We start from the raw sequence: 21,893 nt of genomic DNA, 5'->3' as shown, positions 1-21,893 counted from the left end.
TTCAAAGTGCTTTGCAGCTACCCATATGTGCCTCGTACGCGCTGCTTGGTAGGCAGGTCTAGTGATGGGGAAAGGCAGTGTTATTTAATACATTTTTCCCCTGTGAATTTTCTTGATTCTACAATCTGTTAATAAAATTAAAAAGAGTATTTTCAAGCTAATTGTCATTAAATCTTTCAAATTTCAGAGAGGAGGCTCTGAGTCTTCAGCAGATGGTTGGAAATGAAATGCACATTGGGGGGAACAGAGGCTCTGCCAAATCTGGACCTTGAACAGAACTAGTCGAATAAACAGAAGTGAGACACAGCAGGGATGGTTTGGAATAGGCTTTATTATGGCCAGAAAGCTTCAGGCTGTGAATGACCTAATCAACCTAAGCTCCAGACACGTACCTAAATTAGCTTCTACTCTACCATCCTCATAGCACTCCATTTTGCTTCATTCAAACACTATACTAACAGATCTGAGCTCTTTTAAAAGTGGAAGGTTATAACTGCCCTGGCTTGTCCTCTTCTCATTGTATTTGTCCTATTCAACTCTCCTAATGCCTGTATTCTTAATTTTCTCCTTTAGTTTCCCCGTCCTTTTCCCAGACTCAATTCTAGCACTTTTCATGCATTTGATGAGTTTCAAATGACGTGTTCTTGTGGTTCTACGAGAACAAGAAAAAAGAGTAATGGGAGCAGAGCTGCTCAGTGTTGCGGGGCTCTGGAGGGCAGTTCAGTTCCCACTTATCCAAAGGATTTCTGTGTCTCCTGTCTCATTTCCATGTTTGCAATGCAGAGATAAAGTAACATGCCCTGCCAGAGAAAGGGAAGGCATGCTTTATGTTATGTAAAGCACCATTCTAAAGTGGTCTCTTGCTGTATGCATTTCCTACCCTGCATGGTCCCTACTTCAGTTAGGACTGCTGTATGTTACTTGAATAACAAACAAGCTTGGACTTGCTTCTGTTCATTTAACTAGGCTTGGCATGATTTAATATATGCTGCCCACAGACGTTACTGTGCCTAGTCCTGCTAGGACAACTGTCTGCAGAGAGTATTTGTGAATGTCGCAAGGATGTGGACTTGTTCTGAAAACACTTGTGCAGAAAAGAAACAAAAATGAAATAAAGTGACTCTGGTCATATTTAAACATTAGCCAGGGCAATGACAAAATGCTATGGTCATCCTCCAGTTAATAACTAAATAACTGCCAAGTAGCATCATGTTGGTGACCAACATTTAAAGAATGGTTCAATGTGAAATTCCGTATGGCAACAGCTTGTTTGTCACTGCACTGTGAATTTGGTTAGCAAACTGGCCTAGCTTTATTTAAAAAATAAGATTATATATGGCCATATAAACCTTTATTACTTGATACTTTTTATTCATAAAAGATATAGTCTCATGGCCTTTGAATCAGTCTCTGCTTTATGCCAATAGATGTGAACTTTTGAAATCTTTTTGTGAAAAGTAGATTACCTTTTGGAGTGAGAGAGGCTATTTAGGGGGTTTGATGTGAGTACATAAAAAGTCACTTGGATTTATGAGGAATTATTGCTCTGGAATTCAAGGGACAGGAATTAATCTGGTGTACTAGGTGCTGGTTCTCATTGCCTGAGGTGGTATTCTGAAGTTCTGGGACAACATTATCATGGTTTTGGCATGAATTGAGTGGTTCACACAGTGATATGCAAGGGATCATGTAATTTTGCTTTGTCATTCTGGTTTCAAGTGTCCGTAGTTGGGATGATTTACTGGGATTCCAATTCCCTTTACAATTAGTAGGCACGCTTGAGCTTACCAGGTTTTATTCAGAGCCCATTGAAGCTAATGGAGGGGAAAAAAAATCCCTTTGACCTCATTTGGCATTGGCTCAAGCTCTTTGTGGCTGAAGCTGATGGCTTCATCAAAATCCACTTAACCTTCCAGGGATGAGTGTGTGACAGGGACTGCTCACATCATTCTGGAGCTTCATGGGTTTGCTGGGAGGGGCTTGACCATTTTCCCTCATTATTCTCTTTATTACTAATCTAGGTGAAAGGAGCAATTTGAAAAGTAGCAAAAGCCAGTGTGATATATTTATGGTCTCTAATAATATGTGGCCCAACCTCAACATCTTTTGGGTAACACAGGATTCATACAGTTCAAAATGAGTGTAACAGAGAAATATGCCTTAGAATTAACTTTCTGACACGTTTCTTTTCTTTTTTCACAATTTTGAAAGTGCCTGAGGTTAAAAGACAAACGATGTCCCCCCTACTGCTATTCAGGCATATTCCTGAATCTTTCCATATTTTAGATGTATCTCCAATGAACAAACCTACCCAAATGAACACCTAAATATAAGCAATTACATAGCGTGCTGATTTGGAACTGATTTTTTTTCCAAGAAAATAGGAAAACAAATAGGAAGAATACAGATGAAGAGAAGAAAATGTTCTGCCCTCCTTAACCCTTCCCCAAAGACATGTGACAAATTCCCTACCATCATCTCTTTAGTCTAATGCTCTGCATTACCATATAAACAAAAATTCTGAGTTGTTATTATCATATCAAATTTTTTTTCTGTCCTGGAGAATTAATTTATCTGAAGCTCTCCCACTTCCATTCAGCTTAGTAGGACACAGAAGGTGGCTTTTCATAGAGTTTCTCCAGGCTACAACCCATCAGGACACCGGAAGAACTTCTTTATTCCTGAATGCCATGTTCTATTGTAAGATAGGATAGATTTAATGAACCTACAAAGTGGACCTTGCTTCTCTGCCCCCAAGGTTTAGGGAGAAGCCTTACCAGCACCAACATGAGTCTGAACATGGCCCTGGGCAATCTGCCGTAGGGGACCCTGCTTGAGCAGGGGGACTGGACAAGATGACCTCTGGGGGTCCCTCCCAACCTCAACCATTCTGCGATTCTGAGTTTCCTGAGTGGTTCTGTTCAATGACAGGAAAAGGAGTGAGAGCTGGTTGTTGACTCCTCCAGGGCAAAATTGAAGGGAACAGATCTCTCATGCCTTTTCACTGGGCTGATGTACTGAGTTAGGATGCTGCAGATAACTGCTTGTGAGACAACTGGGCTTTGCATTTCTTGGGGTGGAGGCCTTGGGCATGGATCTTCTGAAGATATATTCCTGGTCCCTTTGATTAGCACTAGTGGCGAGGAAAACTACTTCCACCATTGAGGGTTATGTTTTCAAAGCAATGTGCAGGGCTTTGGTGTGTGACACCATTAAATGTTAATGTGCATTTTCAAACAAGGAGCCTCAAGGCTAGAGGTAACTCTTTGATCTTTAAAAAGCTTGCCACATAGGGGAGTGAGTTTGAATGTATACGTATGTGTGCAAACACTTGCAGGTAATTAGATTTTAGTTTCAGGGCTGCAGGACTTTGCAGAAATGATTCAGATTTCAAAAGGCTCAAAATAAACATCAATTCTTGTTTATCTCAAGGGATTTAGAGGGGCATAAAATAAACCTTTAATGGCTTGAGCCACGCTTTATTAATTGCTTTGTTGAAGAGATAAAACCTGTGGGAGTTTGTGTATTAAAATGGGATGTGAACCAGCAGAAATCTAAGCAGGATCTGAATTTGGTTTAAAGAGAGTAAGAAAATACACAGCTGAGCTTTCCTTTGCGTTTAAAAGATTATTACCCTAATATATACAGTTTCTTTGTTTTTAAGGAAGCATGCCTGGATTGAGCCATAATTATGTGTGAAAGCATTTGAGCTAGTCATTCAGTATTGAAGGAGTAGGATCTGTCTAAACAAAGTGACAAGCAATTAGGGAGCCTGGGGGAGTTCTCTGTTTGTCATATCTAAAAATAAAGTTATCAAATTATTATCCAAATTGTTCCATGTCTGACAGTTGTATCTACAAAGGCTCTTACAGTAACTTTGCAAAGATGGCTCTGTTTTGTATACTGTTTTTGACAGGGAGCAGTGGAACATAGGTGTGTTGGTTGTTTTTTTTTTTTTTAATGGAGACTTTTTTATTTTCCATATGCAAAGTTCATCACAAGGAGGACTATTGATAGAAGGTGAATCTTTTTCCTTGTCGGGTGAAAAATGGCCTCTTTAGACAAAATAAAAGGTAGCTGACTGCTAGAGTTCTGCTGGCTTTTAAACTGATACATTAATCAATACTTTAAATCGAAATTGCCATCTTGTTGGATTTCCCCTTTTTGGTTTTTTAGTTTCTTGAATTTTCACTGTGTTTTTTAAAATGAAGATGCCCTGTTTTATTTAATCCCATGTGAAAGAAATACTGCACTGCAATCCTTAGTGTATTTTACCTCTTAATTCTGTTATTAATGTTTGTGACCTTGTTGCAGAACAAATTTTGCAAAACCCTAGCGTGAATAGTCCTGGTATGTTCTGGTTATATCCTTTTCCCTTCTTTTTCTATTATACTGTACTTGCATAGGTTATGAGAGTTTTCTCCCCCACCCTCCAGTCCTCCTGTATTCTGTGTTAAATCCAGGAGAGCTACTGGTGGTCTGTCTCTTTGAAAATCTTTGATGCAGGAAACACTAGATGGGTTCAAATTATGATAATTAGCAGAAGGTGTTTGTATCAAGTTTGTATCTTTGCATGTAAAACTTCTAGTTGATTTTGAACAGGACTGGGAAATGAGCCACTAGCCAGGCATGACAAGTGTGGCCATGACACCACCACTCTAGCTGGCTTCTAAGATTTGCACTAAGGAAAAAAACATCTCGTTCTTTGGGATTGTCGAAGGCATTCCTGGGTTCATACTGATTTTCCTGGATACTGAATTAAACAGCATCGTCAATGTGGATGAAGGGAACATGTATGCTGAATCCATTATTAATATAAATATTATCCATCTATAATGGATCTTTTGGGGCATATCTGTTCTCTAAAGCATCTTCAGTATTGACTGAGAAGGATATTGTTTGTGCATGCAAATAAAGTTCAGTTTTTGGTAGTCCCTGTGGGTCCTGAGTAGCTCTGCGTTTTCACCCACAGTCCTCGGCTTGTCCTCTGTACCCTCGAGCGGCCACATGGCTCTCGCCCTTGCTTTCTACGTGAGTGAGAAACATCTCTTCCTCAAACTGTTGCTGTCCTAACTAATGAGGGCAGGAAATAATAAATTTGAAAAGCTGAGCTCAGAAAGGCTCAAATCTTGAATGGGTCTGTGACTGAACTGGTAATTAAAAATATCTTTACCAGTTCAGTATCTGGACCACAAGCTCATCCTTCCTAACAGCTCTAGGACTGTATTTGAGGGTGATGGATAGGGCATCACTGGGAAAAATGATGCTGCCATCACCCTCAAGGTGTGCCCCTGTCTTCTGACTGCTTGCTGGGGAGTCCTCTGTCCTCACGTTTGCTAACATCTTGTAGTATACTCGCTTAATGTCAATGGGTGATGAAAGTTTCTCAGAGGGTCAGGAAATACCTTCCACTTACAAGAAAATTCAACAGCAGAGATGCTGAAGTGAGTCTAAAGTCATGGGCCAGAACTGTAGTGATGTGAATGCTGAGGACCATGGTCATTAGTGTCATGGATCTTGTTCAGAGCATGGGATTGGAGCCTAATGTAGCTTAACATTGTAGCAAAAACTATAGCATGAGGGTCTCAATACTGATTCCCAAAATAATCGTGGTTAGTTAGAGAGAAAAATCAAAATTTGTGTATAAACTCGCTTGCTTATTTGACAACGTTTGATCTAACAGATCTATAGGTTTCTTTTCTCCTGTGGCACTAGAAATGCCACTATGACTGATGAAGAGCGAACATGCTGCCCTAAGAAATGCCTGGCAGAAATTTTCGTATTTAAACTGACATCAAAGCTGCATTCACGTTGCTTAAGAATGGGAATTTTTAACTTTTTTCAATCCAGTCCCTTATCTAAACCATTAACTTGCATAGAAGAGTCTTAAAAATTGGTGTTTTGGGGCTAAATAAGGCATTTTTGTTGGAGGTTATTGAGACATGAAATGATTACTTATCACCCCTTGAAATGACATTACATTTAAATGCAATGGTACATAGGCACTTACTGCTATCTTCATCTCTGTTAATCCTTGCTCACAGCCTGCAAATTGAACATTCTCTCAGCCTTATGGGATGCACTGAAATTCTCAGAGTTATAATTGCTTTTCAGTATGCCTTCTTGCATGTTACACGATTTGAAGAGGTTCTCTTCCAAACAGAAAATATTTAGTGAACCCCATGCTATGTATTTTTTTCCCTTTAATCGGTTTTATCCATGAGTTCACCAAAGATTCAAAGGAAAAATAAAAATTGAATTCACTTGACCATGATTGATTTGAAAATTCAAGGGACAACCTCTTGGTTATTGATGTCTTTTAAATTGCTGTGTGTTGTTACCTGGGTATGCCTGTGAAATTCATCAGCATTCCACACCTTTCTAGCTCCTTCTGTTGTTTGCTTAGAGATAGCGGCTGTAAATTTAGATGTGCACAAAATAACCTTACCAGACAAAGTTATGGCATTGTCTGAAAGTCTTTGCAATGACTGCCTGTATAAATGAGCCCTTTTCCATAGAGGTCCATAGGTAGACCAGAGCAGAAAAATCTTGAGAAATCTGAGGCCTGATCAAGTTTCTCACATGATGGAAGTTGCCCAACTTCATTGCCCTTCTGAAGTGGTGGATGGGTTAAAGAGAGTGAGAATGGGAGTAGAAACTCTCAGTAGAAACTGAGAGTATGTGAACCATAGTACTGTGCTGGGGAAGCAGAGGGAGAGAAATTATAAAGGGCTAATTCTTCCTTAACTTCCCTTTTTACATTCATCCCTGAGCTCATGGAAATCAGGGTCAACTTGTGAATCCTCAAAAGGAAACTCACCATGGGAATAGGATTCTTGTTTTTGTTCTCTAAGGTACCCCTGCTAACACACTGCACCTCCACAAAGGCTGAGTAAGGTAGTAGGATTCCTCACTTAAGAGTCTGAGCTTATGTGTCTGTGGTCACAGGTACGATGGTGATAAGCAGTTGGTGTTGAGATGCTCCACTGAAGTTTGCAGCAGTGCTGCTGCAAGCATGCTAAATTTGAAGTCACTAAAGGTGTAGGGAATAGCATAGATATCAATCTGTATGAAAGACTCATCCAGTTTGGAGAAGTAGTCAGAACTATATTTCTGTCTCTTTGGGCTGAATGTCAGGTGGTAGAAGGTGGCATGGCTCTACTTAGATTGCTGAAGCAATTCTATTTCCAAATTGGACTAGAAAACGTATCTCTTTTTCCCCAGCGGTGTTAGTTACCTGAGATGGTCAACTCCCCTCACCCCTGCAAATAAAGCACTTATGTTTCCTGAATTGGTTTTCATGTTCTAGTCAGCATGCTAACTTATTTGCTGCTGTTGTTGTGCAGAAAGCTCTTCTTTATTTCTCTCCTGTTTTGTGTTGTGTTTTTTTTTTTTCTCCATAAACCTTATTCTCATTGAAACAGGTATTTACATTCCCATTTAAAAAATTGTATTTAGGCAACTTGGAAAAACTTCTTCACCAATGAATTCCTGAACAATCTTAACACTGAGTTACAGTCTTACCCTCTCTGCATTTTAATTTTATTTTGGTGAATGCCTATACTGAACTCACTCCAGCTGCCTCTGATCATTCTTGTGTTTTTCTTCTAATAATGAGGCTGGCAGCCTTGCTTATGAGTGCATATATATTAACATATTTTTCTGCAAATTCAGTATTGTTTTAATTGTACATATTATGATATTTTAAGGCAAATGCTGTTCTGTTTTTTGGAATCCATGGTTTAATTGATGGAGTCCTGAACTCCTCCCTCAGTGATGACCTCTGGTGAACAGGGCATGCCTGTAGCAAAGTCTGATACTTTTGAAGGACGTCAAGTTTATGTTTTTGTGGGTGCTGCTAAAACTTCTGAAACTTTAAAAGACAGTCTTGATCTTTGGAATATATCTACTACTTTGTTTGAAGTGCACAAGTAACGAGTCTTATGTAGGCCAGGATTAAAAGGATGCTTGTGATGCTGTGTGGCCATAGCAAAGGGCCTCTATGTTCTTGGATTGTATTTTTCATAACATAGCAAAAACTGCCCTGTGCTGACGAAATCACTTGCCTGTGTTTTCCTGTATGGAAAAACAATCTCTAGATATATTGCCCTGCCATGGATTGAAGGGATTTATACTGTCTGTCTACTAAAGTGTGTTGCATGTCAAAAGGGCAAACTTCAGATATAAAACGTATTCCACCCGCTGGGTCAGCTTTGTAGCTTTCCAATCTCACGTCAAATATCAGAGCACTCTTAAATTAGCAGGATCTCACAAATGTGGAAAGAAAAGGCAAATAAACACAAGAAGCATTATATTCTGAGTAGAAAGTAGTAAGAACCCCTGAAAACTACTGTTACACCTGCTGAGAATAAATCACAGCTTTGGACAATGATATGCTTTTGCAGGTTTGTTCATTGGAATATAAATGTTGACAAGCTGAGTCACCACATTCTTTTGATGTGGTCTTTTTTTCTTTTCCATATAGAAATAGCAATGATTTCAGTAATTGTTGAGATCTCAGACTATCCTCTTATTCAATGGATTTCTGTGACGGATTTGCCATTCATTGGCAACAGCTCATTCCTGTCCTAAAATAAAGCCTGTGATCTAATGAAAAATGTATAGTATAAGATAAAGTGAAGGGTACCTTCGTTTTGTAGAGGCAGACATTATGACTCACCTGAATGGCATGGACTATGACAGAACCGGAATCTGAGAACATTTGTTCCTTAAACATAAGGCCATTTTTCTTTAACTGATTTTTGTTGGTAATTGGCTTTGTCAGATGTTCTTTGACCCTCTTGAAACAAGTATTGCTTCTGTATATTAGTTTACTAAAGCTGCATTGATGGTTATTTGAAATTCACATTTTGGCTTCATAAGCCCAAGTGTAATGTGATCTGTTCCTCACATTGACTCCTACTTCATTATTGTGAGTAGGAGTTACACAGCAGACATGTTTGTTTCAGTAAAAAAATAAGACCCACTATTGAATCAGAGTTTTTTGAGAGCCCCTTACAAAACCAGATTTGACCACTTTTTGTGAGATAAGGTTACACGTGCAGACTGTATCATAAAAGGATGGTCTATAAATGCACTGATTGAGTAATACTTTTATGTCAAAGTTTACAGGCATATGAAAGAACACTTATGTAATTTACAGTCATTTTGGAAGAGTTCATGATTAGCTAAACTATTGATGTTTACTTGCAGTACAGCGAGGAAAGAAAAAGGAACATTGTTGTGTTGTTAAGTGCTTTCTCTAGTGTCTTATATCTCAAAAAATATGCCATGCCTTTCAGCTAACAGATGGAGTTCACAGCTGTGCATGTGAGTATAGCCAGTCTCCAGGAAAAAAAAAAAAAAAAGAAAAAGGAAAAAAGGAGGAATTTCTCTTTACAGAAAAACTGTTCTTTTTTTCTCTTCATCTTTCCAAGAATCACTTACTAAGATATTCATGGTAGCAGAACCTAGTAGTATGTGGTTGTCCCGGTGAGATGCTTTGTGTAGGGGCTCTTGATATGGAAATCATCTCTTAATCTCTTCCAAATCTGTAGCCATACTCTGTGTTACTGCATTTCCTGTTTCTTTTGTGTGTATTTTTTTTTCTCCTCACAGAAGCTCCTCCTTCTCCCATACACATACACCTCATTGGATTGTAAAGGTGGAAGGTTAATTTCCACAGTAAATCCAAATATTTATTTCTTCTCTTTACAAAGGAGAATTGTAGCTACAGAAGGCAGGAGAAAAACAGACGAAGTGGAAGGCATCAGGTGTCACTCCTGAGCACTGTTAGAGGCATGGTACAAAATGCATGGTTTACGTCTTTAGAACAAAGTATGCCATTAAGTGGGTAATGCTAAGAGGAGTTTTATGTAGCCTATAAATACCAGTGAATCTTTTCAACTTCAAATCCCAGTACAGAGACAATTTACAGTTGCAATCAAAATGATGCACACAATTTAACTTCAGCACCATCTGTAACTCTGCTGGTATTTTAATAATGAATAAAATTATATCTTGGCAACAAAAAATTAAATAAAATACCTTTAAGTTCCAAGCGAGGCCTCCAAGAGGAAGCTACAAGGCCTCTGATTTGCTCTGAAATATCCTTCATGTTTACTATAGAATAGATATATCTACATTTAAATAGCAAGCTGTGGACAAAAGGTCTGTGGGATTATGTGACGCCCTTGTTAAACTATCTCTGAAGCTCAGGGACTGTGGTTCAGGAAAGGGTTTGCACAGCTGGTCACAAGTGCTCCTGCCCTCATTGCACAACTTTTATCTGGTTCAGCAGAGACGTATGAGCAAGGTCTAATCCGGGAGCTCTTTGCTGATGCGCCAGGCGCTGTGTACTTGAAGAGGCAGTTATCTTCCCTTAAAAAGCCTTTTATTACCGTGGGATGATGCAGGAGGCATGTCACTTACCCTCTTCTAAATTCCTCTTTTGGACTCCATTGTAAGGCTTACCCACACCAGTTTCTGGGTTATATTTTTCTCTTCTTTTTCATCTTCTCCAATTTGTATATTTTTGTAAAGAGGAGGCAATTTTTGCTCTGTTAATAGTTTGCATGATGGGTCCTGTTCCCTGTCCTTCCTTCAGTTGCACTGTTGAGCAGTACTAGTCCCATGTTCCTACTCTGAGTTCTGCTGTCTTGTGGTATTTATGACTATTTCATGGTGCTTATGGTCACATTCATGGTCACTAATAGAGTAACTGCAGCACAGACCACAGTCTCACTATGGCTTGTCAAATACTTTCTATTTACGGTGATATGAGATCTTTGGCATAAGTACGGTACTACTTATCATACCAATAAGAGATCCTGACTAACAATATACTACCAGGTAGAAGTAATGTGAGCTTCACAGTCAAAGATTTTCTGCACATTTGTCTCATTGAGGGTACAGCGCTACTAAAAACAGTTCAAATCTGATGTATGGGAAATCCATGGAGCCCAGGGACTGGTAATCTTTCACTGATTGTGTCGTCTTCATCAAAGCTTTCATTAAGGAAATGTTAGTGACCTTTCTAGATGGCCTTCGCAAGTGGAAAACAATGTGTTTTGTCCCACTGACTCTTCAAGTGGACAAGTGAAATGGCAGCAGGCCAGGTTTGTTAACACATCTCAGTTATGGCTAGTAATGACCCTGACAGGGATTGATCATCTTCAAAGGACAGGGTGAAAGAAACATTAGTGTGATCACGGCTGGTTTTTGGGGTTTATGGCTTTCTAAATATCTTCAGTGTCCACTAATCAGAAATCTTCTAAATTCATATTGGTTGCTGCTGCTGATGTTCTCTCAAGCTTGACGAAAGTTATACACTGGATGAAGCCATGCCTACCAACACTGATGTAAAACATGTACTAGAAGAACTAATAAAGTTGGGCCGAATCTCTGGTTTCTATGCAAACTCAATTTTGGTAATATATTAGCTGTGTTTCAGAAGCCTGCTGTGCTTCAAAAGCATTTGAAATTGTCTCTCTAGGACTTGGATACATTTTTCTCAGTTATTTTTTCATAATTGTCACAGATGTTGAAGGCTTTCACAAAATATAGATCTTAATTAGATATTTGGCAAAAGGCCTTTTCTGAAGTTCACTATTTTATGGACTATTAGCTAAAGCTGGTATTATCTGGCATGTTTCAAAGGAGCCCAAGAGTTTTGCTGTCCAAATCTCACTTGGATGCTTTTGAACCGATAACATTTATATTTGTGTTTTAAAAGAAACGGTTTTGGACAAAATTAAAATACATGGGGGAAGGGGGAGAGAAGATTTCCTTGTTTTTACTTGGAGGGCAATTAAAATACAAAAAAGGTATCAAAACCAATACACCAAACAACTTCATAATAGGCTGTTCAGTTTCTCATTTATTTTTTGTTAATTTATCATTATTTTCTAAAAATCAAAAGTGAATAAAAATCAGAAAAATCAAGTTGATACGGGTAAATATTTTTCTTCATTTCAGAAGCAAGATTGCTGATGACAGTTCTAATAATACACATGACACTGTAAATGCTATCCATAATTGCATGTTTCTCAGAACTCCACATAGTCAAGGTCAGCACCCATTTCTCAAATGCAAGTCAACATCTGTATTATGTGATTTGCATGAAGAAGATGGCTTATAGGTACAATTAGACACTCTTTTTTTAATTTTTTTTTTTTTTTCTAATTACCTGGTCAGCAAGGAAACATAGGAGAAAACAACTGGCTAGTAAATGGTTTTCTTTGTGAGTGTCCAGTTGTTTTAAATGATTCTGTAGTGTGGAATTTTCCTTGTTAAAAACAATGCTTTTAATAGACACATAATGCAGTTGACTCAAAGAAGCAAAGTTCTTGTTCTGACAGGCAAACTGTCAAGGCAAAAGCAGTATGGTCAGAAACTAGAAACCTGGGAGCAGCTGGAATAAAGGTCTGTTTCTGTTACCAAGTGAGGGAGATGAAATCTCTTGAAATGTGTGTGCTGGGGTTGTATGGTGGGAATCAGGATACATTGGCTTTGCTTTTGGTTTTACCATGGGTCTTTTCTGACCTTGCATAAGCACAAAATGTTTCACCTCTTTCTTGTCTGCACCCATCAAAAAAGGAAATGTGATAATGTCCTGGTTTCGGCTGGGATAGAGTTAATTTTCTTCCTAGTAGCTGGTATAGTGCTGTGTTTTAGATTTAGTATGAGAATAATGTTGATAACACACTGATGTGTTTCTTAGAGAGTTTTGTAATCTTCAGAGAGGTGTGTGTTGGGTTTTGTGGTTTTTTTGTTTTCAATTCTACCTTCTCATGGAAGCAGGGCCTATGGGATGATCCTCATTCTATGTGCACATCCTACCTTTTTGAACCCCATGGCCTATTTCAGCTAAGTTTTACAAAGAGATATCGATCTCAAATCTGTACAGTTCATAGGTGTAGTGTCTCTGACAAGGGATGCATCAGGGCTACTCTGCATATGATCTGGATTGTTGTGCATGTACAAGTTGACTGATGCATCCTAAGCATTTTACTGTACTGCACTTCGGAATTTCATTTGGTATGTAAAAGCTGTGCCATGTCCTGCATTGTAGGTCTGTGCATGTAGAGCTGTCAGGTGCAACCTCCAATGTTGCAAGGTGAATTTTGGCTGAGGGAAAGGCAGAAGAGTGACTTTGCATCTCATCAGAGTATCCATTCAAGAATCAACTTCACTTGAAGGAAATTCCTGCTTGCACTCTCAAGTCAATCAATCACTACTCTCTTATCTATCAGAAGTTGGACTGTATTGATCCTGGTGCTCTCAGAACTATCTCCAAATTGTTAATGGGGTCCTAAATCCCAAAGTCTTAAAATGACATGTTTTAATAGCTAGATGTGAATTCAGGGAAGGATCCCTGGCAGTAGTGAGTTTTTTTTGTTGAGGAAAACCAAATAAGGATCCCAGAATTTGGTGTGAAAATGATGTAAAGCTGTAGTGGCAGAGATCCAGGTGAGCGTATCTGGGGATGGAAGCAAAGGATATGGAAATGTAGACAAAGCACCTGGTAGAAGAGCTAATTATCACTTCCTAGGCTGGAGCCTCCAAAGATCCCAGGGAAAACCTTAAATGCATTGCTCTGAAATGGTTTACACTTGCTGCTGTGCTGAGACACTTGGTGTCCTGTAGGTATCCAATCACACCATCAGGGAACGGTGAGAATCCAGAGATTGTCATTGTGACTCTTGTCATGGCCAACTTGTGGATCACAGGCTGACGTGTTGAGTTCTCTCCTGGTCCAGGAGCAACCACAGGGAACTGAAGAGAGCCAGCAGTCTAGACACTATTTAAATTGAAATCTCTGCATTCAGTTATTTTCAATTTCAGGTTTTAAGCGATGCTGAATAGTCATGTAGATCTGTTGCTAAGACCTTGAACCTCCTTTTGAGAGGTTCCCAACCTCTCCACTGGGTTTTATAGAATGCAGAAGTTTGGGTGAGTTCAGTGCCCCAATGTACTTACCGTTTGAGATCTTTGTTTAAATCACTGTTCAGGTGACAAATGACAGTGAATTTAAGAGCCTAATTTTAATTTACAGATTTTTTTAAGTCCAGACAGAACAATTATGGTCTGATCTCACATGTATCAGGGAGCACAGCACTCCACAGACATTTCTGCATTGGAGTCATAAGTTCTCTTTGAGACTCAAAGGCTGTAAGTGATAGAGAATCTGCTCAGGACCTTGGTAACTTGTTTTGTTGGCTAATTATCCTCATGTCAAAACATAATTGGCATACTTGTCCTTAATTTGTCTAACTCGCAGATCTTATTAGGCCTTTTTGTTGATGGTAACCCAAGAGATGGAAAGGATTTCATACTTAAGTTAGCTTTTTGAGGTCCATCAGTGAATGCACTGATATGAATTATATTGATTACACTGATTTTTCATATAGAGATGGATTTTGGTTAAAACAGCCCACATACTTTTGTAGAGAGCTGTTGCAGAAAGAAATGAGAAATATTTTAATGTAATCTGGTTCATTATGGGAAAGGTATCACCCAGTTTTAGATCAGTCTAAATTTGCTGTCATAACTATAATTTTTATAGTAATTTTTGCTTTTATTTCTTGCCTTTTGTAACCCTGAAATATCATTAATGCATTTTTCGCCTTCCTTGCAAATTATATATTTACTCTGTGAGTGTGAGAACGCTGTGGTGGCTGAGATCCTGCTAACCTGCAGGACTTTTCCAGTAATTAGATCCATGTTTGCTCCATGGGAGATTCAATTAAAAATGAGAGGGTTTTATTATTATTATTGTTCCCTACTGAAACCCTGCACTATATTCTTGAGTGTGTGTGTGACAGCACTGTAATGAGGAAACTTAGTTTACCTAATTCCATCCTTATTCAAACATTATGGGCTCAAAAATTCAACTTGAGTGTTAGCCTAGCCCATCTGTCCTCAGATGAGGATGTGAAAGTAAAAGGGGAAAGACATAGTAAACTACTCATTTGAGTGAACAAAACTAATTTGTGTATGTGTGTGAGCTTGGGGAAGAAATGAAGGAAGGAGGGTAGATCATCAAATTGCATTCTCTGAAAGGAAAACGTTTTCAAGCTTTTCAAGTATTCAATGTCTTAACAAGAGCTCCCATCCAGTTGCCATCCCACCAGACTGTCATTCTGGGGGGTAAATTTCAGTCTTACACATGAATTCAAGCACAAGTGTGCTCTTTCTTCAGTCTCTGTCTGCTAAGTAGAAACGAACACCTCCTCGAGATAGCACAAGTTGGCATATTTGTTGCTCATGTGATGACCTCTGTATGTTTTGTTTTTTGCTTTTTTTTTTAGATAATTGTGATGACGCATTGGTATCTCCTTTACCTTCAACAGCCCTTACCAGTTCCTCTGAGCTCTTCAGTACTCACGGGCCCAGCTTTGCAAAGCTCAACAGGCGAGATGGTAAGGTTGCAATATGAAATGCTTAAACTATTCTTTTTAATCACATTTACAAAGAATAACTTTTTATGCTGTTTGTATGCAGTGCATTCAGAGCCAAGTTGAATAGAGCCGTTAGTTTATGCTTCTGTGAGAGCTCTATTTAGGAGCAATTCCTTCCTTTGTTATAGGAAACTTCTATTGAATGTGAAGATCCCCACTTCTCTTGTAGAAACATCCTGAAGGAAGTTCAGATAGTCTTTTTGCTTTTGAAGAGAGTTCCCATAATCTTTAGAGCCTGAAGGTCATTAGGCTTGAAGACCCTATTCCAAAACGTAGGTGTTTGTTAAAGCTAATAGCAACTAGATATTAAAGTTCCAGTGGAATTCAATGATTACACAACTCTGCAGAAATAGTGAAAATGAATGAAAAAACTTTGTAGACATTTGCAATGAGGAATGTTTGAGGCCCGGATAATGAGTTCACACACAAGGTGAAACTATTAGGATCAAACTTGATATCAGAAAAGCGAAGTTGGCAGTATCTAGGACATCATTTGACACTACATTGCAAATTTGGGTTGTTGACTCCCATCTTATTCCCAAGTTAGAGCCTCAAAAAGAGGAGAGCGCTGTATTATCACATTACATATGATTTTCATTATCAGAAACACTAGAAAGTATACTACTAGAAAATAAATGAGACTTTTCCTATTTAAATATAATCTCTGAAACGTCTGTTTTAATCGACCACCGTTTGATAAATCTACAGAAAGACAGTAAAAGGCTCTCTCTTAGATGCTTGGCACTAACAATAAGGAGTTGCTAGGTCATTACAGAAGTGTTAGATGGGAGTTACTATATCCTATTTAAACTCCTAAACTGCTGAGTTCCTCAGCAAGTAAAAGGTGACATGGTAGTTGCTCAACATACAGAAAGTTGTAAACATTGAGCATGATATTTGAGTTTGCCCTGCCTTTGTCTCCAACCGCTAGCTGAGGCAGTGAATAGATGTGCTTAAGTGGTTTTGCAAATGGCTGTAATGACTAATTTTATCTGCAGAAAAGAGGAAGAGATTCAAAGTCACTATTATTGCAAGACGAGCTCTGGCTGTACTATATTTTAAAGTGATATTAACAATATCTAAAATAAATTGAAAATGATTGCAATTTAAGGGCAGAAAATGAAATAGGTCTTTCTTAGCTGTGCTAGAGTAGTTTTGCCATATAGTGGGGTGTAAGGTATTCTAGTTTTTTAGACATACAGTATCGCATCGGTAAGGTCCACACCATCTTTTGGCACAAATCATAGGAACAGGAAGACAGAGTATCGAAACTGAACCCTAAGCAAGGAAGTTGTTTCAGCAACATTTATTTCATGTTTTGAAGGCTTACATGATAACTGATGAGCTAAGCCCAACACAGGGACCTAGAAGCTAAATTCTACCTTGCTTAATTCTTTTGTTGCACAGACTTTTGTAGAAATGCACTGTAGTGCCAGCAGAATTCATGTGGGTACTTCATCTTGGGTTGGAGGAGCAAGCAGCGGTAGATGGTGGCTAAAGGAACTTTCTTTGGCTGGCACTTGAATGCAAACAGTAGATAACTTTACAAGAAATAATATTCACTAACGAGGACTGTGCCATGGCTTTCTGATAATGTTGGAGTGTTTTGATGAGTTGGCTTAGCTTTGTTTGGAGTTGATAAGACAGTGCTGCAAGTAACAGTGCCTCAAGGTAGAAAGCCAGATAAATATATTTGTTAATGTAAATATGAATGCAACAGGTGAAGATGAATTTATAAAACACAGTCCAGACCTACATCAGTAGAAAGTTCTAATTCATCAGGTTGATTCAGTAATAGATAACAAAACTAAAAGGTTATAAAACACAGTCCAGACCTACATCAGTAGAAAGTTCTAATTCATCAGGTTGATTCAGTAATAGATAACAATAACTAAAAGGCTGTTGCAAAAAAAAAAAAAAACGCCTGCAGCAGTGAAATGTGCTGTTAAAAAAACCCACACAAACTACCCATGAGTAAAGCTTTGTATGAAATGCTGAAAGCATTCAATTAAAATGCTGTTAAATTTGTACTGGTAATAGTAAACAGTTAGTATAATTCTGATAAATATGATTCTGATGTATGAAGTATATTACTTACCCATGAGAGGGATTAATCAGCTTTTTTGTTTACGGTAAATAAATAATGAAAAAGAATAAGAAAATTACTACAATATGACTGTATCAAGTGAGCTTTTTCAGTTCTCTATTAGCTCTCAGCCTGAGTAGTCAGTATAGGCAATTATGTATGGGAATATAAAACATATATAATGTCAAAAAGAATTTGTTTTATGGCCAGAAAGTGTTTAATCTGGGCATTAAAGTAAAATTTTGCAGCAGGGAAGCAGTTAGTTGCGGCAGGAAGTCCAAGAGTTTGTAGCACAATATAAAGCCAGTTGAGCTGTTTGTAAGGCACTGTAGGGTAGAAACAAGCATTCCCTTTGCTTCATATTAATAAACTACAAGTAAGTGTGGGCATCCTGAGCAGCTCTGTGGAACGTCAAGGAGCATTGACTGCATAACACTGGGCTTAAGTGCAATTTTTGGAATAATTATGGTAAAATATACAAACGGTCTGAAAAAGAAAAAAAAGTATTTGATTGTATTTCTTGGAGTCATATGGGTCTCCAACTGAGAAACCATCTGATCTTTGTTCTCCTCATATTTCTAGCATTATGATTTGTTGCCATGGAGAATATGAGCAATGTATCTCATTCCTGTGGTACCGTTTCTCCACTAGGACATTTTCTCCATACCATGTTGAACCTCTCCCCTGAAATAATCCACAGAAACTGTGAAATGTGGGAACTGTGAGGAATGACGGTGTAGCCTTTTTGCAATGAGCAGAATCCTATCAACACCAGTGGGAACCTGGTGGGCAGAATGGGGAAATTACAATATCATGTCTGAGGGGCATATGAAGTGCCAAGCATGTGTTGACTATGAGCATCCTCTCTCTCCTTTTTTCTTGTGAGAGAGGCAGTGTGGCATCTTCATACATTAGTACTTTCCAGATTACCTAAAAACAAATGTACAGATCTGGTGGGTGTAATCAGAGCCACATTTTGTCTGTTTTATGTTTATGCCACATTATTAGTAAAAGATTTACAGTCTTCAATTTCCTTGTGCCCAACTGCAGGAAAACAGTGTCAGGGTTATGCCTGTATCTGTTCAAAGGAGTTGATGTCCTGTAAATATTGTGTCTTCAGTAGTCCTTGTTGTTGCCTATTAGAGCCTTTGCATCCTATGTTCTTGTCTCTTGTCCTGGGCCTACCCTGACAAACGTCCCCCACAGGGTGAACACCACTAGTGGGTAGAGGAACAAATGGCTGTAAAAGAGTTGCTATATTTTGGATGTGCTTTTTGCTACTTATTAAAAAAAGTATGGGGTGGTTGTGACACACTATAGGGAATGATGTGCATAAAAGAAATGTGTAGACACAGATTGTGCTGGAAAAAGATGCCAATATCCCTTGTGCCACCTGCTCTGTATAACAGAGCAAATATGGAGGAAAAAGAACATTTATTGATTTTTGGCACTCACAGCAGTATTTGGTGAGGATTTGGGATACCCACAAAAGTAAGCAGAAGTTGTGTGTTTGCTTAATCCTTTACTAGCAGAAGTGAGAGAGGCCCAATGGGAAAAGCTTTAGTTCTGCCCTCAGTCACGCAGTCAATGCAGCTTTGCTGTTGCAGGGATTTTAACTGCCATTCTTACAAGTCAGTAGAATTACTGTCCATCTGTGGAAATGGTAATGGTGGAAGGTTTGGGAGAGGGAAATACAGTGGGTTTTTTCCCATGGGAAGGTGTATGAAGCAGCTGCTGTTCTGTAAAGACATGGTCTGTAACCGGTAACATCTCTCTTGCAAGACCAGCTACTGGAGAGGTGATGCTGCGAGCAGGTGTCACCGCTGTGTCATCTAGACTGACATTCCTGGCAGACAAACGTGCTCATGTGAAGAGATATGCAGTTCAGAGATGCCATGTAATCTGCAGTTTGAGAGCTCAAGCTCACCACAGATCTCCCAAATTTCCATTGTGTGTATCGTTTGTTTGACTTAGAAAATATAAACCTGTTGTGCCACGCTCAAACTGGAAAATAGCAATGCATAGTAAAGCAAAATACTTTTGTGGAAGGCATATCACCTTTCTGTCACTTCTAGCAGCAGAAGGGAGAGAGCATAAACTACATAGAGTAGTTGTGAGTTATGATGTTTGACAATCTACTGGAAAGTGCCTGTGGTAATAAGCTTGGCTTAAGAACTTATATATAAACTAGAACAGAGAAAGCAAAGATTTTTTTTTTTTTTTTTTAAATGGGAAACTCATCAAACAAATTAATTGTTATAAGTGATTTTCCTCCATCTAGTTGTTGCTGTTTATGTTATAGAAAGACTGATTGAAGAGACAATGAAGGAAAGACGAAAGTGCCCACCTTTCTTTTAATATTTATTGAAAACATCTAGAATAAGCTCTTTGGAGTGTTGAAGGGAACAACTTTGTGTCACAGACCTGCCAGAACTTCTGAACTGAATTTCTGTGTCCTGCCAGTTCCTGGAATAAAACTGTAAACAAAGCGGCAACTATCAAGTTTCAGAGTCTATTTCAGATATTGGATATTAGAATCCAAAGACTAGTGAAATAAAAAAAAAAAAAGAAAAAAAAGAAAAAAAAAGAAGAGGGGGGGGGGGGGGGGAAGAAACGTCATTAGGATTTTTAGCAGAAAGTACTATAGTCTTATCTAAGATATATATCTGTATGGCATTAAAAGAGAGATATGAAGTAGTCAGAGAAGAATTGAGTGATGAAATTCCTAATATTCTTGTTAGGTCTTTCATGGCATGCTCGTAGGGGAGAGTATTCTATTTAAGGCAGGTAAAATAATCACAATGACGATGAAGACTTCTGTTGTGATTGAAAAAGGTAAAACTGAAGCATGGCACTAGCAAGCAGCATGCATTATTTTGGTTACAAACTATTTTCCCTGGAGAGTTCTGGTAGAGAAGTGAAGACTGAGTCATCCAGGGAAGTGGGGACGATACCCAATTCTAGCTATGGAATAAACACACTGCTGTTTCAGGAATTGGGACTAAATCCTAGCTTAATGAACTGTAAATAATGAAAATTGTAACACCTATTCTCAGACAAAGGAATTTCAAATGTGAGTTGGCAAATCCAATGTGGTCCAGCAAAATCAAGAATTTTTTTAAAGGGCAAAGTTACTGAAATTGACTTCTTTGATATAAGCCACATCTATTGATCTTTCAACTCAGTTCACTTCGATAAACTATTCATGGAGCAGCTTTGAGACAGATCAGTTACTAAGATTAAAATATTAAGGTAAACCCAGCTACTTATAACCAAAGTTTAGTGATGCTTTTTCTTTGGAAATGCATATTTGGAATCATTCTTGTAGTTTAAATGAAGAATTCTTAATGCTTTACTCTGAACTCTGTATTTCCCCCTTTCCTTCCCAATGTGATTGTGTTCACTGTAATCACACAGAAGTGTTTTTGTAAACTTCACTAATAATGGCAAAACATACAAGATGATGGGTTGCAGAAGCACTAACAGCCTGAAAATTTGCTGCTTTGGATACTTTGTTAATGGCTTCTGCTTTCTTCATAGCTGCATTGTTCACGTATTTGTAAGGCTGAAGTGAATGCTGGGTGTATACAGAGAATAAATGTGTGCAAGTAGAAGCAAGTTAAAAAAAATAAACATAACCTATAATTTAAGGGTGTAAAAGACAGCAAGAAAACATAAAATAATATATTCCAGTCTGGAAGGATTTGCCTTTTTAACCATAAGCTCACATTTTTTGTAATGAGTGAAGTGGTGAAATTTGAGCAGTGGCTGCAGTTCTGTGTTTCATTGGCTTGGCGTTAACCATGAGCTTGTTTAACCTCGAAAAGAATTCAAGGGGTAGTACATATATTTTCTTTTAAAGGACAAACATGAGTTACAAGCTATCAGCTTCCATGTAATCGTGACTTCTGAAGTCTCCATTCCTGAATGGAGAAGTGGATCATGGAAGATGATAATTTGCAACTTGTGTTTGTCCTTATGAAGGTCTTGTTTGTTCTTTTGTTTAAGAAAAAATACATGTTCACTTAACAAGCATCTTGTGTAAGGAAGAGGCTGCGTTCCAGTGTGAAGGCAGTCCTTTTAGTTGCTCAATCAAATGATCTCTAGCTTTACAACGTATTATCTGAAGTGCATTTATAATCTGTAATTAAACCGTTCTTTCAAATACCTAATAGGGTGCAAATCAAGATAACTAACATGTTTGCATGTCTTTCAAAACGTAACAAAAAAGTAAATGTCAAAGCAAATTAGAAGTTAGAAATCAGCATTCCCAGATTTGCACAAGCACGCGAGGAGGGAATAGATATTTTTTTCTTTTTTTTGACTGAGTCCTGTCCTGCTGATAA

At 38.3% G+C, this 21,893-nt stretch overlaps 1 protein-coding gene across 1 annotated transcript in view; it reads left to right on the top strand.

The window, feature by feature from the left end:
* The first annotated feature begins 14,413 nt into the window (after positions 1–14,413).
* Positions 14,414–21,893, top strand: part of CNTNAP5 (contactin associated protein like 5) — a 239,298-nt gene continuing 231,818 nt past the window's right edge. Inside the window, exons 1-2 of the mRNA XM_009275042.1 lie at positions 14,414–14,423; positions 15,312–15,422. Coding sequence (XP_009273317.1) covers positions 14,414–14,423; positions 15,312–15,422 — 121 coding nt within the window. The remainder of the gene's footprint in view (positions 14,424–15,311; positions 15,423–21,893) is intronic.

The sequence above is a fragment of the Aptenodytes forsteri genome, unplaced genomic scaffold (genome assembly GCF_000699145.1).
Source record: "Aptenodytes forsteri isolate BGI_AS27 unplaced genomic scaffold, ASM69914v1 Scaffold255, whole genome shotgun sequence".
Lineage (NCBI taxonomy): Eukaryota > Metazoa > Chordata > Aves > Sphenisciformes > Spheniscidae > Aptenodytes > Aptenodytes forsteri.
Note: the sequence above shows the minus strand (reverse complement) of the source record. Positions and strands in the feature narration are given on the sequence as shown.